Genomic DNA, 23,339 nt, shown 5'->3' with positions numbered 1-23,339 from the left:
GGTCCTAGAAACCTACAAGAAGAACATTATGATGGGCAGATCTGGGCCAGGGTTCCTGCTCAAATTATGGCACCAGCCAAGAACAATATGTGCAGTAAATTTCAAACCCCTACCCAGATCTAGCCAATGGACAGGACAGTCTCCACAGTTGAGTGGAGAGTGGGGTATGACTTTCACACGAACTCTGGTGCCCCATATTTGACCATGTCCCCTTAATGAGGAGGCCTGTTGGCACTCAGAGGAAGGACAGCAGGCTACCAAGAAGAGACTTGATACCCTAGGATCATAATCAGGGGGAGGAGGGCCCCCTCAGTCACAGTGACAGGGGAGGGGAGTAGGGGGAAAGAGGGATGGAGGGAGGAATGGGGGGATTAAGGAATGGGATAACAATTGAGATGTAATATGAATAAATTAATAAAATATATTTAAAAAAGAATGTGCCTTTTTGAGTTTCAAATGGTTCCTCATGATTTTCTATATCTGAGCCACTGACCAAAACATCTTAACCTAACTTTCTAGACAATCTACTTTTACGAATTCTTTCTAAATGTAGTGGTCATTGCTAGCATTCTACATTTCTAGTTTCTTTCCAAGGGTGGTTGTTGAATCATTTGTCTGCCCCAGCAGCAGTGCCTGAAAGAGGTCAAACATGGTTATCGTGCGTTCCAGTATACTACCCACTGAGAGACTGGCAGCCGCTGTAGAGTTCTCATCCGATTCATAGATTATGAGGGATGTGCTGGCCACAAAAACAACAAGCAGAGTAATTCTCCATAGTATTGTAAAGTCCTCAAGGGCTCACCCTTCGTGGTTGTGCTAACTGGTGGGCCACATTCCATGAGTTAGAGTTAGAGTGAGAGTTCCTGTTGAGAAGTCCGCTGGAATTCTGATGAGCTTCATTTCATATGTGACTTTGTGTATCCATCTTGCAAATGTCAGTTTTGCACTTTGTTCCTGTGCTTAGGGTCTTAATTAGACTATAGTATGGAGAGGTATTTCTCTGGTCTAATCTGTGCCTACTGAATATGCATGGTCATCTCTCATCATAGATTTGGAAATTTTCTGCTATAATTTTGTTGATTAACATTGGTACTTTTACCCTGAAGTTTTTCTCCTATTTCCATGACATTTTGTCTTATAAATGTGTCCCATATGCCTGTCCTTTCCTTATACATTGTATCGGGGAGGTTTTTTCCTAAGGACCTATTATTTTTAAGACTTGAGATTTTCGCTTCTAAAATTTTAATTTTATTTTTTAGTATTTTAATTTATTTATTGGGTTCCTTTTCATGTCCTTTATTGTCTTTTTCAAAACTCTGTTTGCTGTACTTTTGTATTTTTATTTAGGAGTTTGTTTACATCCTCTTTGATTTATTAAATATTGGTTTTATTTTTAATTCTGTGTACTACGTGCTTTGGATGCCTCTCAATATGGCATTTCAGGTCTCTCTCAGCCACCTGCTGTGTGCTCTGGGAAACAAACTCTGCTCCAACAGTGTCAGTCCTGGATTTTCCCCAGAAGTCAGCAGGTTTGGGGTAATTTCTACCCATTATTGTTCTGCTGGTGCTGGGTGATCACACTTCCAGTGCTTGGGTTCCTAAGTCCTAGGTACTAATGTGACCACACAGGCGTGGTTGTTTACTTTTTCAGCTAGAGATGTTTGTCTTATTGGGGCCCTGGCTTCTTCTGTCACTGTTCACTCTTTTGCTCAGATCAGGAGCATCTGTGTGTTAGATAAGGTTTTACTGCTGTGAAGAGACACCATGACCAAGACAACTCTTTTTGTGAGTGTGTTTGGTTTGAGACAATGTTTTCCTGTGTAGTCCTGGCTGTCCCCGAAACTCATTCTGTAGATCAAGCTGGCCTTGAACTCAGAGAGATCAGAATCCCTCTGGAATTAAAGGTGTGCACCACCACTGCCTAGCCACCCACAGCAGCTCTTATAAAGGACAACATTTACTTGGGGCTGGCTTACAGTTCAGAGATTTACACCATTATAGTCATGGCGGAAAGTGTGGCAGCGTGCATGGTGCTGGAGAGGTAGCTGAGAGTTCTACATCTTGATCTTCAGGCAGTAGAACGTAATAGTGAGCCCCTATGCCTGACTTGAGCGTCTTAGACCTCAAAGCCTGCCCCCAGTGACACACTTCCTCCAGCAAAGCTGCACCTACTCCAGCAAGGCCATATCTCCAAATAGTGCCACTCCCTATGGGACCCATGGGAGGGAGGGGGCATTTTCTTTCAAACCATCACAATGTGCTAATTACATGGTCCTGGCACAGCCACTACTTTGGTCAGCTGTTTACTTCTACATACCTGTGTTGTCTTTTACCCAGGCAGTTTTGTGTGATTCCTTCTTAGGGTGCTCTCTCCATGGTGCCTATAGAAGATCTTTAGCTTCAGGGTCATGGGTTACCCCTGAGCCTACATTTGCTTTTCTTTTTTGTTTGTTTTTGTTTTTTGTTTGTTTGTTTGTTTACTGCCTTGTTTTATTTTTTCTCTTTTCCCCCCTTTTTTAAAATTAATTTATTCTTGCCACATCTCAATGGTTATCCCATCCCTTGTATCCTCCCATTCCTCCCTCCTTCCCATTTTCCCCTTACTCCCCTCCCCTATGACTGTGCCAGAGGGGGACTTCCTCCCCCTTTATATCTGAGCCTACATTTTCACAGCCTGGACCGCTCCTGCATCTCTGCCCATGGCCCATGATGTGTCCAGTTCCTGTTACATCTCCTCCTTCAGTACTAGGGATGGGGACTGGGGAGAACATTGCCCTGGTGGGGGTGGCTTGTGCTTTCTTTCCCTTTGTGGAGAGCTGACTTTGTATGTTCCCTATATTTTTGACTATTATCTTGTTATGAGTAAAGTTCGTTGTTTAGTACACTGGCTGTTTTCTTTCTTCAAATATGATATCTGATGCTGCTTAGTCTAGCCTATAAGGAGTCTTAGCTTTTTCTGACTTTAACTGAAGTTGTTTTTTGTGCCTCCTTAGACTATATGATATAAATGTTCCACAACTTACAGTTGGCTTATTATACATTCCAAGAAGCCCATCTTATGATGAAAATACATTTGACACCCATATTGTACGTAACACTGTAGTTAAGCAGCTTACGCTGTGGAGTATGTAAGTGATTTTCCCTCAGGATAGTGTAGCTAGCTGGACACTGACACTCACTGTGTAGTATCATAGAGAGTATCCTAGAAAGAGGAACACTCCTGCATTGCTGGTGGGAATGCAAACTAGTACAACCACTTTGGAAAGCTATCTGGTGCTTTCTCAGAAAAATGGGAATAGGGCTTCCTCAAGACCCAGCTATTCCACTCCTTGGAATATACCCAGAGGATGTACTACCACACAACAGGGACATATGCTCAACCATGTTCATAGCTGCCTTATTCATAATAGCCAGAACTTGGAAACAACCTACGTGTCCCTCAATAGAAGAATGGATAAAGAAACTGTGGTACATTTACACTATGGAATACTACTCAGCTATTAAAAACAAGGAATTTCCAAAATTTGTGGACAAATGGATTGAACTAGAAATTGTCATAATGAGTGAGTTCATACAGAGGCAAAAAGAGCTAAATGGTATATACTCACTTATATCGAGACACTAGTCCAAGGTGTACGTCCCCATGAAAAACTATACCTACCAGGATAGTGGGTAAGAGGGGAGGACATCCTATTGAGACTTTAGGTGTGAGAAGCCTGGGAGAAAGAGGAAATAGAAGGATCCAGCGGGTCCTGGAAAACTACAGGCGAGTCCGGGCCCTGGGGCCCTCTGCAAACTATGGCAACAGCCAAGGAAAAAATAGGCAGTAAACCTCGAACCCCTACCCAGACTAGCCGATGGACATTCTCCACTGTTGAGTGGAAAAGGAGATCTAACTTTCACACAAACTCTGGTGCCCCATATTTGAACATGTCCCTTGGATGGAGATGCCTGGTGGCACTCAGAGGAAAGATAATAGGTCACCAAGGAGAGACTTGATACCGTATGAGCATATACAGGGGGAGGAGGTCCCCCTCAGACACAGACATAGGGGAGGGGAGGGCAGTAGGGGGGAAGTGGGAGGAAGGGAGGAATGGGAGGATACATGGGATGGACTAACAACTGAGATGTAATATGAATAAATTAATTAAAAAAAAAAAAGAGAGTATCCTAGCACTAGTCAAGAAGATCAGAATTCAATGTTTGATTTCCACTAAGTGCAGATTGCTGCCACACCCTGGTGGAAAAGAAATGTCCGAAGTGGACAGTCTAAGTTGGGGGCCATGCATATCTGACTTCCTTCGTCAGATGGCTGCTGCTTAGAGGATTATCTGAAAGTTCCTTTCACAGTATCCTTATACAAGAACTATGAACATGGGGCACACACACACCTCTCTGCTTTTATTTTTTTATTTTGTTTGCATTTACTACTTCAATAATAATGGACATATGTCTAGAAATAGAGCATTTGAAAATCTAAAAAGTAATTTCATAAAAAAGTAAATTCAATATTAAGATCAGACAGGAAATCATTGGCTTCCATTTAAATGAAGCAGGAATAAAAGGGACTAAGACTGTGAACTGAGATGGACACATGGTCAAAGAGCTGTTGATTTTTCCTGGCAGTGGGGGAAAGAGATGACAGGAAGCGGTACTACCCACATCTGTACTCTAGGCAAGATTATAGAGAAGTGATCTGGTAAAACCCTCACAGTACACATAAGTCTGAAAAGCTCAGTAGGAATCCTATCTTTCCAGGCTGTGTTTCCACAAAACATTCTTTAGAGAGTGGACAGCCTATGATTTAAAGCTTAACTCTTCAGTGTGTTGGAATGAATCCTCTAAACATCAAATAAATCATTAGCTGTTACAATTGTGGAAAATCAGGCAACACATTTATGAATGGAAATTCAAACTTGAGAAGTAGAGCAAGCTCAATATTACTTAGTAAAATCGTGTGCTTACTTCTTTAATAGAAAAATAATTTTACTATAGTTCTCTCACACAAGAGCTCCACCTTGCATTGGCAGTGTCCAGTTTTATTGGTGTTATGTGAAATGGGAAACTTTGTGAGTTCATTCTTACAAAAATTATAAAGTATCGGATAGACTTTTAGTATTGTAAAAACATAATTAAGCCTACAAAGGTATTAAACCTAGCTTAGTTGTTGTTGGTAGGAAATAGTTTTTAGGTATAACAGGTCAGAATATGAGGTCTTGAAAATAGTTTAAAATATTTAATATTTTAACATGTCAGCAAATAATACAATAACTTATAAAAAGCCCAGAAAACCATCAGCCATTGACACTTGATACTTTACATGTGAGGAAGCTGTCACAGAGATGTAAATTGTTTCCAGAAGGTTCCACAGCCCTCAGTGGCAGCCCCAGGAACAGAATCAATCCAGTGTGCTGTACAAAACATACACTTGCTACTTTGATGCTTTCATGAATGTGTTAAATAATGGAAAAAAGATTAAAAATATACATATATACACATAGATGTATCCAATGTTCCTACCTAATAAAGACCAAATGCCAATTGGAAAATAGGGCGGGGCCTCTTTTAAGTATAATGGCTTCTTATTTTAGCTTCACAGTCATGAGGCCTTTCCTGAATTTAAGCTATAAAAATCCACGATCTTGTAACTTTTCCCACCAGATTCTTCTAGACATGGCTCTTTTACTTTTTGCTTTTTTTACTTCTCTCCCTTTACTTAACTGCTCACTTGGTACATTTTCTGCTGTTAAGCCTGTCATTCCTAGTCTGAAAAGCTGTGTTGTCAATGTACAAGTTATTTCACAATGTGAAAAGGAGAGCGCTTTACCTCCCAGTGTCTCTCACGGGGGTTATGTTTCAGTCTGTTTGCTTCCTGTCTCTAGATGACTGTTGTTTGCAATGGTTGTTGCAGCTTGGGAGCCCACCACTGGCTGGTCTTGGGGTAGTCCTGGTTCCGCTGCAGTCTCAGTCACATTGCTTTTCTAGCCTTGTGAACACTTCTGCCTTTCCTTCTGAAGTATTTTCTTTGCCTTCCATGTTAAGTATTAATAATTTCCACTTAAATGCATTGGCTTTCTCTTTCTTGCCTGCGTACCACTTCAACAGAAGTGGAATTACTTGTACAAGTTTTACAAATTCTTGTCTTGTGCTAATACAGTAAGTCTCAGGTATTTCCTGCCTAAGTCAATAATAAAACCTAGATAAATACTGGTTAAAGACTACCCTTGGAGCCTTTTACACGTGTGGTAATAAAGGAATTAGTTTCTAACACAAAGATGAGGCAGGCTGAAGTCATTCTTATGAGGGGTGTGGAATAGAGAGAAGTGACTGGGTTGCTATAATTTTAGATCTTTGCTTATGGCTACATGGTGAGCGGAAAGCTCATGCTGTGGGATCGAAATGGACAAAGATTAATTGTGATGAACATCAACTGGTGGTGTATAGGGAAAGGATTCTCATAGATATACCTTCCTACTTTAATCCTTTTAAAGGAGAGCATTCCTTTTTTTTCAGGTACAGTGGTGGCCCAATGGAGTCTGAAGCAGAATGGAACTTAGAGGACATTTTCTAATTTTTATTATAAGTACATTTTTATAATTAAGCGCAGATTTAGGATTTTCTAATTATTTCCCATTTTCACTAGGCTGTTCAGCTTGGTTCAGTGTGCAAAACAATTTGCAATTATTTTTGCCAGTGTGATCCTAGTTAATCGGTTTGAAAACTGACATGTGAAGCAGTGAGGCCAATAAAGCAATGAAGAACATAAAAGTGGACTGCTTTGCTAAGGAGCTTATATTGATGCTAGCCCTAGGAACAATTGGATGATTGACTTTGTCATTCATTAAAAAAAAAAAATGCTTGATCCAGTGGAATGTTAGCCGTTACCATGCCACTTAATTATTTGACTTATGGTGGTAGCTGCACTCTAGCTTTCTGGTTTCATATTTTAGTAGATAATTTAGTTTAAAACTACACAGGGATTGAGAAAAGATAATGTGTGTATGTTTTCCCTAGTGACTATTCTCTTTGTGAGTAGAGAGAATGATGCAGTAATGATCTACCCAGGCTGTGGAGGCACTCTGTGCTTTGAGACATTCGCTCTAGGTAAATGTTTTTTTTACTCTTCATAAATGTATATACCACAAACAAAAATGTGTTTGAGAGTTTCTCTACCTTGATGCTTTTGTGCTACTGCCTTCTATTTAAATAATGAAATGAGCTTTAATAAAAATCCTACCTTAATGATTCTTTGCAAAACTACTACACATTTTAAATATTGTTAAACTTATATGTTATACTTGCATAATATTTGATATAATATAAACAATATAAACATATGGAACCTGACTTTGCACACACTATTTAATTGTGTACATTATTTGAGTTAATCTTGTTTAGTTGAGAAAGTTAATTATATTCTCATGTGTCTCACGTGGTACGGCTTCTGAATCTGGAGTTAATGCCCCAGGTATGGGTACTAGTTCTAACATACTTTAACCTGTCCTCGCTGCTTAGTGTCTATGACCTTCAGTCCCGAATAGCATTTATCCACAAAAAGATATGCCCTTTTTGCATCTAAGGGGATTTTCTTTTTAAAATATTTTCCATTTCTAAATAGCAGCATGTTGTATAATCATTTCACATTTCAATTCTCTCCACTGCGTATATTTAAAATATAAAGCAGTTGTCATTGTATCAGCCTTGTTTAATATGAATCAGGTGCGGTGGCATGCCTGTTTCTTCTTCTCCTTCTTTTTTTTTCTTTTCTTCCCTCCCTCCCTCCCTCCCTCTCTCCCTCCCTCCCTCCCTCCCTTTTCCTTTCCTATTTTCCTTCCTTCCCTCTTCCTTCCTTCATTTCTTTCTCTCTCATTTCTTTCTTTCTTTCTTTCTTTCTTTCTTTCTCAAGAGTCTATCCTGGAAATCACTCTGTAGACCCAGGTGGCCTCCAACTCACAGATATCTGAATGCCTCTGCTTCCCAAGTGCTTGGATTAGAGGCATGTGCTGTCATGCCTGGCTGAAATGCCATTTTCAAGCCACTTTTGTGACCGAGAAAGAGTTATGAGTTATTTTTCTTTTGTTTTCATCATTCTTATTCTCTTATTTTCACAGTGTGTGCATGCTTTTAAGGATAGTCCTAGTTGTTTCCTTTTGTTTTTTTTTTTTCATTACCTTCCCACCACCTCTCTATTGAAAGTAGTTATAAAATTAATCATTTCTTCCTACCAGTCTATTCTTGTAAGCCTGTCTTGGGCATTATTTTTTGAAAATGAATATCTCAATGATAAAGTCCATGTTCCTGATCCCTCTTATAATTCTGTGTAAATAATAGAAAAAATATATTAGTCACCTCCAGTGAATTGTCCTCTGTACTACTTGACTTTTTAATGCTAGAGAATCATATAGTGTTTACTAAACATCTATGTGAAAAATCTTTTGAAATGTTTACATTTTGCTTTGTAGCTACTTCCTTTTAAAAAAAAAGTCATCCATTTTGAAGGAGTTGTGGCATTTTATTCTAGATAAGTTCCCATATTATTTTTATCTCAGCTAAGTACAGATATAATTGTACTTATCTTTTCAATTTTTCAAATGGGGATTTAAAAATAAATATTTAATATAGCGACCACAGTAACTACGGAAATGCTGTAGTTGCTAACAGCTCAAGAATCCCTGTGTTCCTTCCCATTTAAATAAGCGGTAGATAAGGAATCAATGACTACTTGAGAGAACGAGGAACTGAGAACAGGTGGAGGTGAACTGCGAAGACACACAAGCTCTAATGCTTAGCGAGTCTAGAGAGAGGTATCAGGAGAATTGACTGCTTAGCCTGCTGAGGGCTGGACACTGAGCAGGGGTCCAGCTCTGACGTGTCAGAAGAACATCGTACTTCATGATAGAGTAGCAAGGAATGGCTAGAGCTGGAGAGAGCTGGTGGGTGGGTCTGAAGTGGCTAAGAGCCAAGGTTGGATTGCTAACTTGAAACTCTGAATGCAGCACAAAGAGTGGATTAGACAAAGCAGAGGGGCCTTTGATGCACTGGGTCTCATCCTTCCTGGTGCTGCGATGACCCTTTACTTCAGTTCCTCGTGTTGGCCTGACACGCCTTCCCAACAATAAAATTATTTCTTTCTTACTGTAATTTTGCTTCTGTTATGAATTGTAGTATAAATATCTGATAACAGGATATCTGATGTCTGGCCCCTGCAGGTCATGACCCAGAGTTTGAGAAGTGTTGCCTTCATGGATTTGGTTTATTTAGAAGAAACTTCTTTCTTAATAATGCTCTAAGAAATAATGAAAAAATAATAGTTTTTCCTGCCATAGCAGCTCAGGTTTAGCGGAGTTAGGCAGATGATGAAGCAAAGTATTTAAGCGTGTTGGGTACACACCTTTAGTTCTAGCACTTGGGAGGTAGAGACAGGCTTAGCCCTGTGAGTTCGAGGCCAACCTGGTGTACATAGAGACTTTTTGGCCCGCCAGGGCTACATAGTGAAACACCCCCCCCCCCCCCCCGCCAATCTCAAGAAATAAAACAAATAAACAAAAAGGAAAGAAATACATATGAAAGCAAGGAAATGAGGATTGGTATTATAGTAAATGGGAGAGAGGTGTAGCTTTTTAATTTTATGTTCCGTGAAACTGGGACCTGATAGCAAGATAGAAAACATTCAAGAAGGATCTTTTTGTTTTGAAGGCTGGGTGCCCAGGTGATAATTCTAGTATTTTTGTCACAGTATACTTAAGAAGATTTCCCATACCTGGGATCAGTGTCACACACCTGTAATCCCATCACTCAGGGGGCAGGAGCAGGTGGACCTCTGTGAGTTCGAGGCCACCCTGGTCTACAACGCAAGTCTAGGACAGCCAAGGCTACACAGAGAAACTGTCTTGAAAAACAAAAACAAACAAACAAAAAACCAAACCAAATCAAAAGAAGATTTCACATAATGACAAGTTTGATGTATATTTTGTTTCGTTAATATTTGAATTTTAATATTTTTAAAATCTTGTATTTCATATAATGGCACTAAATATAGTATGTACATGTATTACATACAAATATATTATTATTTAATATGTCAATGACTTTACCAAGTCTTCTATGTCTGAATTATAGGCCCTGATTTTTTGAACCATTTTTTGCAATATTTTATATTCTGAAAACTAAAACAGGATAAAACCAGCCAACCAAACAGAAATCCATAGCACCCATGGACTTTGAACTGACTCTCTAGCAGAGACAGGAACATGGTAAGAACATTACCAAACCTAAGTGCTCCTCCCCGAGGATAAGAATATGAAGTGACCTAAAAATAGATTATTTTTGCAGTTTTCTAAGACTCTGAATGGCTTTTTATGAATGTGTGGGAAGGTGATGGAGTCAGTGCAAAGTGCTACTCTTGGCAAACATGCTTAGACTGGAATGCTGTTTGCAACAATTGCACATGTGATCCCTTTAAAAGCAGAATATAATTCAATTTTCCAGGCACCAGAGGCTTTATTTTATAGGATTCTGAAGCTAAGACTTCATTTGAGTCACTGCTAAGGTGGAGCACAGCAAGTTTTATCAATGCCCTCTGCTTCACCCCCATCGTTACTGGAGACCTCTTATTTGTGAATGGCGCCACCTAATACAGTCATGTCATTGTCACATACGCATTGTTGAGTCCTTGGGACAGAATACTCATCTAGAATATGCAGAGAGAGAGAGAGAGAGAGAGAGAGAGAGAGAGAGAGAGAGAGAGAGAGAGAGAGAGAGAATGCACTGGAGAGCACTGGCCACCCTCTTCAGAGTGTGGATGACTAGGACTGAGTTCCAGGCGTGCTGAAGCGATAGAGTTCAATGACGATCTTGTGTTTCTTGCTCTTGACATTTGGCAGAGATGGAATTCTCCATTTGTAACTCTCAGAACCCTCCTAACAAATGTTACCTGCTAATGCGTGTTATTAATGCAATTATGTCAACATTAGTCATAACAGACACTTATTGATGGGTGAAGAAATGAGTCACTGTTCTCTTTTAAAAATAAATGACCCCCTTTAATTCTCACAGCAGTTGTGAGAGTTGATTGTCATAAAAACCATTATCCTTAGCTCAGGAGTAAAGCCTAGCACTCAGTCTGCCTCAGCACAGGAGACACATGGATTAATAATGTCAATGCTTGTCTTCTTTGGGTAATTGAAACCTGAATCATTAGAAGAAAATGAGATCTTAAAAATAATTTAATAAAACATTATTCTCATTCTAGAACATTCTCAGATGAGAAGTAACTGGGGAATTGGCAGATCATTCCTGCCTAGTGTGCTAATATCTGGCTGGGGCGCTGCAAGCTCTATGAGCTCTTGGTGTAGGGCAGGACAGCCACACAGTGTGTATTGCTGTTTCCATCTGCAACGCCCTTCAAAGGCTCATGTGTTAAAGGTTGGTGAACTTGGAGTTGTTGGGATTAGTTGAAAGAAGTTAGGCAATTGGTGTGCCCTGGTGTCCTGCCTGTGCTAAGACCCAGAAGGATGGAGTCAGCTGGTTGTGGACTAAATTCAGTTTTTGATTTCTAGTTCCTTGAGTTCTTTATATATTTTGGATATTGTAATGCTTGAAGTTATTTGATGAGTCCACTTGCTCTTTGGATGAAGGCTCAGAATGCTTGTAGAGGCTTTCTAAGTACTACTTACAGATACTATGTGCCTGCATTGTGGGTTTCTGAGTTTTTTTGGGGAAAAAAAGGATTTTCTCACTATAATCAAGATACCTTATCTTTTGGAAAGCCCATTTGATGTTATAATTATTTTGAATTATACCAGCTCAGCATATATGTAAAAACTATTTACAAGTATCGATATACCTGCATCTTTTTGTACAAGTTCAAGGTGGTGTGTAGTGGGCTTTGTAGTTGATGGAGGAAATACATGCAGCCTCTTTCACTGATGAATGAACTTCAAAAAATTAATCATCTTACAAAAAAAAATCACACAATGCTTATCCAGATCACCTACAGACAACTTTTAAGTTTCATGTTATAAAACAAAATTTTGGGAAGTCACAAAAAATATGCAGATTGCTCCAACTTAAGACATTTTTGCATTTTTGACTGTTTAAAATACAGTTTTGGTTCTGTTCTTTTTTTTTTTTGCCTTTTCAAATGAAGGTGTGAAAAATAATTGTGCACTCTAATGTACCATTAGTACTTTTATAAAACACTTATCCTTAAAAATATTAAAGTCAAAAGAAAATGCAAAATCTTTTGTATGGTTAGAGTATTCATGCAGATTTCTTAAATTTGTTACTTTTTGTTGGAAGCGATCATTTCCCCAGCCTTCTAGGATATGTGGTGGCTTGTAGAGATTTGAAAAGCAGTTGTTGTGCATTTAGTCCGGGTTTCCCTGCTAGTTGGTAACTTAATTTGTGTCCATTTATCAAAATTCTGTCTTGACCTTCATGAAGACATTGAAACTTGCTCTGAGTGAGGCAGTTCAGTGTGAGATGCTTGTTCATGCTCTTATTCTCTTTTATTGAAATACAGTTCACAGAATTAAAATAATTTTCATTAATATGTTTCATATAATTCTTAAATAGTTGAAGCAAGTTAAAAGTTTTTGAAGAGTTCTTCTGATCCTGGTGATAAATGCTGTTTTGATCTGCTTAGCAGCTGGCCACTGTTACCAGCTGGTAGATATATCCTGTGCGTTCTTGGAAAAGTCATGTTTTGCTTTGCTGAGCCTAATCTACCCAGTTTACTTTCTGTACACATGTGGGTCATTTTATAGTATCTATTGTGTCAAACTCACGGGTCTCAATCTGTTTTCTTCTAAGTCATTTATTTGATAATTACCAGTACTTTTTTCCTTGACCAATTCCTTACACTTTTGTTGGATTCAGCAATGTGTTATTTGGATACATTAGAACTCCAGAAATTAAGTTTTTTTTGTTGTTGTTGTTAGTCAAATAAACAGTCTTTTCCCCCTCATACCACAAATCTTGACTTCACTCTCTGGGCTTCCTGGAAGCATGAACAATGAAATTAAGAGTAGTAAATTGGAGTTTTATTATACTAAATATTTAGTTCTGTTACTTTAGCAAATGTACCTGTCCTTAGAGATTAATGAAAATCACATTTTAAATTATTAAAAATTACTTGGAAGTCTTCTGGGGCCAGTGATATATTAGCTGGTCACTCTAGAAATCTAAAGCATATGTGGGATTGAGTACAGGAGACAGGAGGTGCAGATAGCTTTGTGTAAACCCTGGGAGCCAGAGCCCTTGCCACCCATGGAGCTGTCCAAGGTTAAACACATAAGCCGTTTGCTAGTTCACTCATTAATTATGGGTGTCATGTAACCAGCAGAATTGTATAGTGTCTATGTGATACTGGTACTTGGAAAGATTTAAAAGTTCCATCATATTTTGGCGCCTTCAGCATCATTCAGCAGTGGTCTTTCAGGCAAGGTGACTTAGTATCAAGGTGTACAGTCTCTGGCAGCATTACTGAGGAGAGGATGTGATACCCCTTAGCCAGCTCCCCGACTTTAAGTTCTGTCTATGACTGTAATATCCACAATTGTCTAGAGTCTGGTAAGTTAGCTTGTTTTTTTGTTTGCAAACCGATCTCCAAGTCCAGTTCACTTAAATATTGCAAATCCATAGGAAGGAGACTTTGTAGATGTAGATTCCTCGAGGATATGAAAGAGTCTTTGGTTGGTGAACCACCCTTTACAGGACCTCTATGTGGGAATCAGTATACCTTGCTATAGCTAGTGGGCACCGAGGGCCTGGGTACCACCCGTTGATTTACAGGCTAGACTACACTGGTGGAAAGTCAAGCAGTGTAGTCTAGCATGTTGCAGCTCATTAGATAGCAATCATAAGCTGCATTGCCTCATAAAACAGTTGAAGCTCTACCTATATGGTGACAGGGAAGCAGGGATAGGAAGGGAAGGTCCATGTTTCCAGAGCCATATTCTCCTCCCCTTACACATCAGCTGGTTAGCTCACGGGAAAGCTTTTCTGCTGTTAATTTTCTTGAAAATTTTTTCTTCTTTTTTTGCTTAGATTCGCTGTGGAATGTCATTTTAAAGTTTTTTCTTTGCCATATAATTGTACGTATGACATGAAATAGCTATATATACATATTTTTAATTAATTGTATTAATGACAAGTTCTAAAGCACTTATTGAATATCTATTGAACTAATATGTATTAAAAATATTGTATGTCTTTTTAAAATGAGCATTGTAGGAGCTGGAACATAACTCAATAGTTGTATACATGTTAGCCGTGTGTGAGGCCCTAGGCTTAATCTCCAGCAATAACAAATAAAAAGTTTTATATAAATAATTTTACTTAGAAAAACAAATTCAATGCTAAGATGGAAAAATTCATTCCTGTTTGGTATAGAAGAAACATAATAAAATGTATGTTTGGTATGAAATGTATTTCTCTTTGTGTGAGCAGGGTGGAAGGGTCATACCCACATAGGGCGTGAAGGTAGGGTAAACTTTAAAATGTTTCTGGTTAGCAAGCATACGTAATCGGAAAACTTATAACTCTGAAAAAACCATTTAAATTAGGTATTTCAAAAGAACACACATGTTTATTAGTGTTCTTTGCATCATTTATGCCAGTGGTTCTCAACCTTCGTAATGCTGTGACCCTTTAACTCAGATCCTCATGTTGTGGTGACCCTCCAAGAATAAAGTTATTTTGTTGCTGTTTCACAACTGTAATTTTACTGCTGTTATGAATAGTAATATAAACATGTGTGTTTTTCCATGGTCTTAGGCAACCCTATGAGAGGGTTGTTCAACCTACAAAGGGATGGCGACCCACAGGTTGAAAAACACTAAATTAGGCAGTTTCCTATAAGAGTAATTTGTTATGTTTCCACTTAACAAATTATCTTGGAAAAAACTATAATAATTCAGAAAAATAAGCAAGCATCACTCTGAGATCCTTTGAATCTTAATTACTTGTTTTTATTTTTAACTAATTTGCTTTTCTAACAATGTTTTTATTGATTATTTGGGAATTTCACACAATGCACCCTGACCACTAACTTCTTATTCCTCCTAGATCCAACCTCCTACCCTTATACCCTCCTCAAAAAAAAAAAAAAAAAAAAACACACACACACACACACAAGCCCATTTTGTGTTGCCCATATACTCATTGGAGCATGGTCAAACTCCCAGTGGCCTGCTCCTTAGAGATAACTGAGTCCTTCCTCACTAAATTGCCATATTTTCTAGAATGCTGATATTGCCGGAAACAATGTTCTATAGAAAAATGCCCTGGGCTTATTATAAATCATAGCAAATTATTTATTAGAGATATCAGATATTCTAAAATACTGTACATATTTATTTACTTCCTTTGATTTTTACTAGTTTACATAGGCTATTAAATAGCGAACCTTGTTGTAGATCATGAGTTAAACTGAATTACTGGAATTGTATTTTTATATAACTGGTATGATTTGCAACAGAATGTTAGAGATTTTTTCTTTTTTATTAAATATTTTTTATTTTTTACATATACATTTGTAATATTATACATATAGACAGTAAACTACCTAAAGCAGAAAGATCCATGAAACAACCAGGAATTATATAAATGTTACATTCTTAGTGTTTTGGCTGTTTGTATTTGGCAGCCTTGAAGAAAACATCTTTTCCCATCTTGGTGTATCTAAAATTAATATTCTCATTGACTATTTACCTCATATTTAAGAGGGATAAGTTATTCATGTTATAAAGCACTTATTGTCTAAAGGACATTGCGAATTAGTAACCTGTATTAACACGATGAAGAGAACATCGCAGTTGTGATTTGAGCATCACTCTTCACTGTGCTTATGTTTGCAGGTGCATTGCCTTGATTTCACACTGGTGCCGCTCACTCAGAAGATGGAGAGCCTGATGTGGATTCGGGAATTAGCAAGGGAAGTGAAGGAAAGGAATATTTTATTAAGCGGACTCCTCCTAAATTACTCACAGGTATTTAAAGTGTTAATATTTACAGAGTGTGTGTTTTCATACTTCTAATAGTTTGGAAGTGATTTTGATATGGACGTTGATGGTAAAAAACAAAAACAAACAAACAAAAAAAACCTGATGGCTGGAAAAGGCTCATCTGGAGCTGGGAGAGCTTTCTGGAGCTAAGGCCTTTGCATACAAGACTAAGAAGCTGAGGTTGAACAACAAGAACTTGTGGGAAAAGCTGTTGCTGTAGGACGAGGCTGTAACCGCAATGCTCTTAAAAAGAAATGGGAGGCGGAGACAGGAGAATCCACAGGAATTTTTGTGTCAGCTAGCCTGGTACAAAGAGTAACAACAGACAGTGCCTCATGCAAGGTAAAAGAGAGGGGCTGACACTTGAGTTTGTCCTCTAATCTCCACATGTGTGCTGTACTCGGGAGAACATGCGTGCACTCTCATGAGCACATACAGTCACATAGACTTATTTCTCTCTTCATGGGCTGTCACGTGTCTAACCTCTCAGCTGTAGGATGTCAATAAAAACCAAACAAATGTTTTAGAGAAAAGATGTAAGCTCTGCATTTTGACCAGTTGTGGATCTCTGTGATAATGTCCATCAATTACAAGAAGAAACTTCTTTAATGAGGGGTAAGAACTACCCCTATCTGTGGGTATAAGAAAGGACAACTAAGGGAGGCAGAGGCAGGCAGATCACTGTGAGTTCGAGGCTACCCTGGCCTATAAAACAAGTCTAGGATGGCCAAGGTTGCACAGAGAAACTTGGTCTCAGAAGGGGGGGGGGGCGGGGGTTAGATGAAATGACAACTATTTACAATACAGATTGTTATTATTGTATTAGTTTAGGAGAACAGTAATAGTAGGTTGTCTTCTAGAGTCAATTACTGTTCCAGCCACAGATAGTTGACTAGACTAGATTTACAGTGTTAGATATAATTTCCCTCCTATTGAGCAGGCCTTAAGTCCAAACAGACAACTGGCATGCTCGGCCACAGTTGATGCATCTATAATGTAACTCCTATACCAAAGGCTCAGGAAAACTCATGAAAGAGGGGGAAGAAAGATTCTAAGAGGCAGAGGAACAAGGTACCTACTGCTAGACAGTGTCTTCTAGACGTCGCAGGAAAGTTGCACCCATGAAATTTCAACAATATTGCTGTCTAAACAAGATCTGCATAAAAGGTAACATCAGTTGGCGTGGGGGGAGTTTCCCAAGGCCCCACCCTTTGATGAAGAGCTTCAGTGATTCTTGGCTGCTGAGAGACAGAAAACAGAGTACAAGATAGCCAGCCCTAAACATACGTATATATGAGCAACACTGAATGATCTTAGTAGGCTATGACCTTCATAGATTGTGTGTGTCTGTGTGTGTACAAGTAATATATTTATGCATATGCACTTGTATATGTGTATGTAACAATATATACATATATGTAGCAATAATTAAAGAGGCAGGCATGAATTTGAGAGGGATTGGGAGGTATGGGAAGAGAAAGGGAGGGGGGAAGATGATGTAAATATAACATTCATGTATGAAATTCCCTTCAGAAAATTAAGGAAACAAAACCCCCAAAGAAAGTAATAAGCTGGCTATTTAGGTAGTTCAAATAAGGTTGTGATGTTTGCTAAACAAAAATACTTCAGATAAATTTGTAATTATGTTCCAAATTGAAATTTAAACTTCAGATTTAACTGAGGTCCTCTATTTTATGGGAAATCATTGTAGAATTATTACTCATGCCTTGTGGCAAATCTGAAATTACTTAATTTTAAGTTGTTTTCCTAATAGTAGTGATCAAATGTTTTCTCCAAGTACATGTTACTTAAGCACTTAAAGTGAGTGCCTGGCATCTACATTTTGACAGAGCACAGCACTTAGCTAGAGAAAAGCATTTGTTGTTATGCTAGTAGCAACAAGCTAGTTAAAGTGGAAGGCAAGATGCTTGGCTCCTAGTCACTCTTTATACGAAGAGATGGGATTTGTACAACATTTGGAGACTCTCGTAGAGAAGTTACAATTGTCTTTTGTGCACACATAGCTGTCATCAGACATGTGACTACTTTCTAGTTTTATTTTTGAGGTCTCACGTAGATGATTTAGTTAAGTCTGACAATTGCTTTGGGGTGGTTTGGAATAAATATGATTCATTACTAGCTTTCCTGTTAGTCACAGATATTTAAAATTATTGGTAGGAGATAGAGAGATAGCTCAGCATTTAAAAGAGCTTGCAGAGGACCTGAGTTTATTTTCCAACATCCCTGTTGGACAGGGGACAGCCACCTGTAATGCCAGGTCCAAGGGATCTGAAACCCTTTTCTGGCCTGCGTACATGTGTGCATATATGTGGACACATGTTTGTACACAAATGTAAAAATCAAACAAAAAATTTAAACTTATGTGTGAGAAAGCAGCAAAATAATGTGTTTTCATATACAACTATACATTTTTTGAAATTATCTAAGGTATGCCATTAGTCTGCAGGCATATTTTTAAATAGATACATTTGAATTAAGTATAACGGTTATCATCACTACAGGCATGGTGTGCCATTCGCAACCCTACACAGAAGTCTGAAGTACAATGATGGTATGAGGTGAAAGTGACATCAGCTTGTCTGTACAAGTTAGTGAGTCTAGAAAATATAAAGACAGTCTGATAGGGAGAACTTCGGTGTTCTTTATGATGTAGCTGTAAGCTTTGCTTCTAAAATATATATAAATGAACCCAGTTTAGCCACTAAAAGGATGATACATTTTAGTTTTCAAAGGATCCTGGAAATCTAAGATGGTGAAACTATAGAGGCTGTGAAAGTCAAGCTCCCCAAGCTCCAAAGAATACAGATCCTTGCTCACAGATGGATGACGGGTAGAATAGGAACTTCATTCTGTGTCCTTGGTCAGGAATATTTCTTTCTCAATGTACTGTAATTTTTGGTTTATAGTATACAAATATGGTAGGAATTATAAATCATTTTCCATCTTTACAAGGGACTTAGGTATGAACAATGCTAACACCACAGTGTGCAGATGTGAAATAAAATTTATTTAGGCAAAGCTCAAAATGAGGGAGAGAACATATCCAATCCCTGGAACCTTCAGGACTGTATTACTCACATCAGGTACAAAGTGTCTGCTTGCACTGCAGCCAGCTTTCCAGTGGAGAGTAGAATTGCCAGGTAAATGTTGAATACCTTGTTGAGTTATAATTCCTAGTCCATGAACGATGATTGTATTAAATGTGTTCTACATATCACATGAGATACACATGCATTTCACATTTGCTTATATGCAGTTTGAGTTGAACTTAATACCTTGTGGTTTTTACCTGCTGAATCCAGCAGCTTTAATACAGCACTCCAATACCCAGCATGCTCTGAGTACCTAAGGGCTGAGATGGAGGGAGATATCTCTGTGTCTCTGTACCCAAGATATATCCTTAGTTGGAAAACAGGCTTGCTTAAAATCAGAAGAGTTTGAAATCCATTGCTTGCTCTTAGGCAGATCTCTGTGATTCTGAGCTGAGAACTGCAAAGCCAGGTTTTTATAAGCTACCCAAGATGGAATTGAGAAAAGGCCTGTAAAGTCCCTCAAAGTACCTCTGTCAGTTTAAGGCTATTCTCATCCAGGATGGTAGAGCACATTGGTAAGCCTATCATGCAGAGGTCTGGAGTATGAGGTCAATAGTTTGAGACATTGTCTTAAAAAACAAAGCTGTATTCTTTATTATTTTTAATCTGACTTTGCTATAGAGTTGTAAAATACAAAATTCTATTGGAGGAATGCATTCTAATTATCTGAAAGTCTGTGTCTTATATAGTTATGAATTTATTCATATCTAATATTTAAGGTATGAATGTTTTAAGCCAATAAGCATTTTCAGACTTATTTTATTGATGCCTAAAATATTTTATAGTTATTCTTAATGTAAATATTTACAAGTACACATTCTTATGATTTTTATATATGAGCTATAATAAAACTTTTATAGACTATAAACTTTATAAAGTCCCATAGTTTTCTACTCTGTACATGTATTTTAAAACCTCAGGTATTCAAGGTCAAAGCAAATATATGATTTCAAGGCTAAAGTGTTTTCTGAACCTATTACTATTGAAAAATGTCTTTTTGCTTCTGCACTAAAGAAGAAGCTGTATAGTGTTTGACAATTTATGTAAAGATGCTACATTTGGAAAGCTTAGGCCTTAGAACCATTGTGTGATGCTATCCATGGTATAACTTGCCTATACTCCCAGTATTCATGAGACAAGGCAGGAAGATTATGACTTTGAGACCAGCCTGATTTATATGTTGAAGCCCCATATCAGCCATGCAAATAAACCACTGAACAGAACAAAATGTAAGTGGAGAAGATGAGACGTGAAAGTATGCTGGTCCTGCCAAGGGACACTGCAGGTCTCACTCTGATGCCTGTTAAATCAAAATCCTGAGTCTCTTGTTTTCTTTTCCTTGTATGACCATGAGTTTCACTGTACTATTTTTATTTCTTTCATTGATAAGTTAGTCTTAGATTTAGTATACTTTTATATTGTTTAGGGAGACAATACTCATTTTCTTCTAGACAGCATAATAAAACTAAAATGAAAGACAACCAGAGGAGAGCTGTATTTACCCAGAAACGGGGTGGAGGGGAGCATCTCTACAAGGTGGGGCACTTGGAATTAAGTCTATAGATGGGTATTCTCATTTTTATTTCTTCCTGCTCAACAGTCTTTTGGTGGTTTTGATCAGAGACAAAGAGACAATAGAAGTTTAGAAAAGAATGCTTGGGTTTGTGATCACCTTCACAGGCGGGAAGACAGGAAAGGACTTTGCAGTTGGCAGAGCTACAGAAAGCAACTGAGCAGATTGGAGTTTAGTCTGCATTCCACTGGCTCTGCTTCCGAATTCCAACTTCTCATGTTATTACAGATAACATTAAAGTCATACAGTAGAAAGCGAAGTTAACAAAGCCTTTCTGTACATTTTTGTTTAGTAATTTGTGAAAGGCTTATGAAAGTCATATAAATTCCCCCCAAACAGATATGAAACTAAAAAGTAAATCCTTGTAGCAACATTATATTTAATAAAGTTATATAAATATGTCTTACACCACAAATATATCAGATTACTGTACTTGGTGGGTTACATGCTATTATCCTTTGTTGTCTTTTCTAAGTGTTTTGTGTGAGCTCTGAGAGCTATCTAGAAACAGCCTGGGTCCTGAATCTTTGTAATCATTGTAAGTGTCCTTGAAGGAAATGCACACACAAGTCCAACATCTCTAAGATATATTTATCTCCAAGGACTGAATTTGTTTTCTATCCTGAAGTGTTATTTGGTATCATCCTTTAAGAGCACAGGCTTGTTCACAGGGTAGGTAGAGATATCTCTATGCTGCTAAACACTAAAGAAAGAAGCAAGTGAACAATGAGATAATCAAGCAAGCATTCAGTGAGACTGGAGGAGTTAGCCTTTGTTTTCTTCAGTGAGCTGATTTCTGGGTTTTAATTATGGTAACTGAGTGAACAGATGATTGTTCCCACAGCACTGAAGCATGCACCCACACATGCATGACTGAGCATAGCAGTGAAGCATGCACCCACACAAGTATCACTGAATGCAGCACTGCAGCATGCACTCACACATGTGGTACTGAACAAAGCTCTGAGGCATGCACCCACACATGCAGCACTGAACTCAGCACTGAAGCATGTACCCACACATGCAGCACTGAACACAGCACTACAGCATGCAACCGCATATGTAGCACTGAACCCAGCACTGCAGCATGCACCCACACATGCATGACTGAGCACAGCATTGAAGCATGCACCCACACATGCAGCACTGAACACAGCTCTGAAGCATGCACCCACACATGCAACACTGAACACAGCTCTGAAGCATGCACCCACACATGCAACACTGAACACAGCACTGAAACATGCACCCAAACATGTAGCACTGAGTACAACACTGACGCTGGTATCCCAGTGTTCAACATTGAATAGGGCATTGAAGCATATACCCCCCAATGTGCAGCACTAAACAGAGCCCTGAAGCATGCATCCACACATACAGAATTGAATCTGTTTGCAGAAACTCACAAGGCCTTGTTCAGAGTAATTAAGCTCCTCTCTCTCTCTCTCTCTCTCTCTCTCTCTCTCTCTCTCTCTCTCCCTGTCTTTCTCCCTCCCTCCCCTCCCTCCTTCCTTTCTTCACTGGGTATGGGATTTTTATTAGATAAAATATTTTTCACTTGTTAATATTACTTGGATTTTTATTGTTAGAGTTAGTAATTTTTCTAAGTTTGAAAAACAGAATTATTTTTTAAGGAATTTGGTTGGCTCATTTGGTAAACTCTGAAAATGGCAACAGATTAGCTTCCTGGAGCATATCCAAATGAAATGCAGTATTAGACACAGTGATTAGTTAACATATCTATTTTATTTGTGGTAAAAAGGAACAAATTATGTCTGAAAATGAAAACATGTATTCTCACAGGAAGTACAATATGGGAGATTCTTGAGCTAATTCACTCGGGAATGACTTCTATTATCATTTACTGTTTAGAAGCTTGAGAGCAGTTTTACTCCATAGATCCTGGTGACCATCTGTCTCTGGGTCACTGTCACGACTGCCGTCACCAAACCTGTCTTAGAAATGATCTCCTTTTAAACTCAGTGCGTTCACTAGGGTCACTGGGACCTTAGTTCTTCCTGCTCACAAGAACTTCTTCACGGAGAGTCTTACAACAGCAGAGCTAGCAAAGGAGCCGCCCAACAAGACTGAACTCCCCTTCTCCCTTAGCTTCATAACCAAGCAACAACTCGTCATGTCTTTATTCTGTAGATCAGAGGCAAGTTCCCAGGCGCCACCCCCCCTCGGGAAGGGTGTTACATGCAGGCGTAGGTACTGGGTGTTGGCGACTGTTGGAAGCCACATCAGATTCTGCCAACCGCAATACTAGTAAAGTGCTAATATAATGAGCTGCATCCTAATTTACTGCTGATGTCTTCATGTAAATTCAGGTATTCAAAATTGAATTAGGTCTATAAATATTTAAATATGAAAATTATTAATATACATATGCGTGTACATTAAAAATATATGTATACTTAAGTACATATATGTGTTTATTCATTGGCCATATGAATATATAGCTAGATATATACAGTGGAATGTAGAAAGCCAAAAAAGGAAATTTAATTTTACAGTATGTTTACAATTGCTTTCCATTCATTAATTTCACGTTACACATAGTGTAGTGGCATCATTATCTAATTTTATTTTTTAATAAGGAGACAGGTAAGTCATGTATAAGTAAAAAAAAAACCACAATAATGA

The 23,339-nt window shown here is 38.4% G+C and overlaps 1 protein-coding gene across 3 annotated transcripts in view; it reads left to right on the top strand.

The window, feature by feature from the left end:
- CRPPA (CDP-L-ribitol pyrophosphorylase A) overlaps positions 1–23,339 on the top strand; it is a 298,335-nt gene that overhangs the window by 135,132 nt on the left and 139,864 nt on the right. For all 3 annotated transcript variants that reach the window (XM_084791215.1, XM_084791217.1, XM_084791216.1), the window contains one exon: positions 15,861–15,992. In XM_084791215.1, coding sequence (XP_084647341.1) covers positions 15,861–15,992 — 132 coding nt within the window. The remainder of the gene's footprint in view (positions 1–15,860; positions 15,993–23,339) is intronic.

Source organism: Acomys minous (assembly GCF_964271855.1).
Source record: "Acomys minous genome assembly, chromosome: 8".
Classification (NCBI taxonomy): domain Eukaryota; kingdom Metazoa; phylum Chordata; class Mammalia; order Rodentia; family Muridae; genus Acomys; species Acomys minous.
This window is presented reverse-complemented; position numbering and strand designations above follow the sequence as displayed.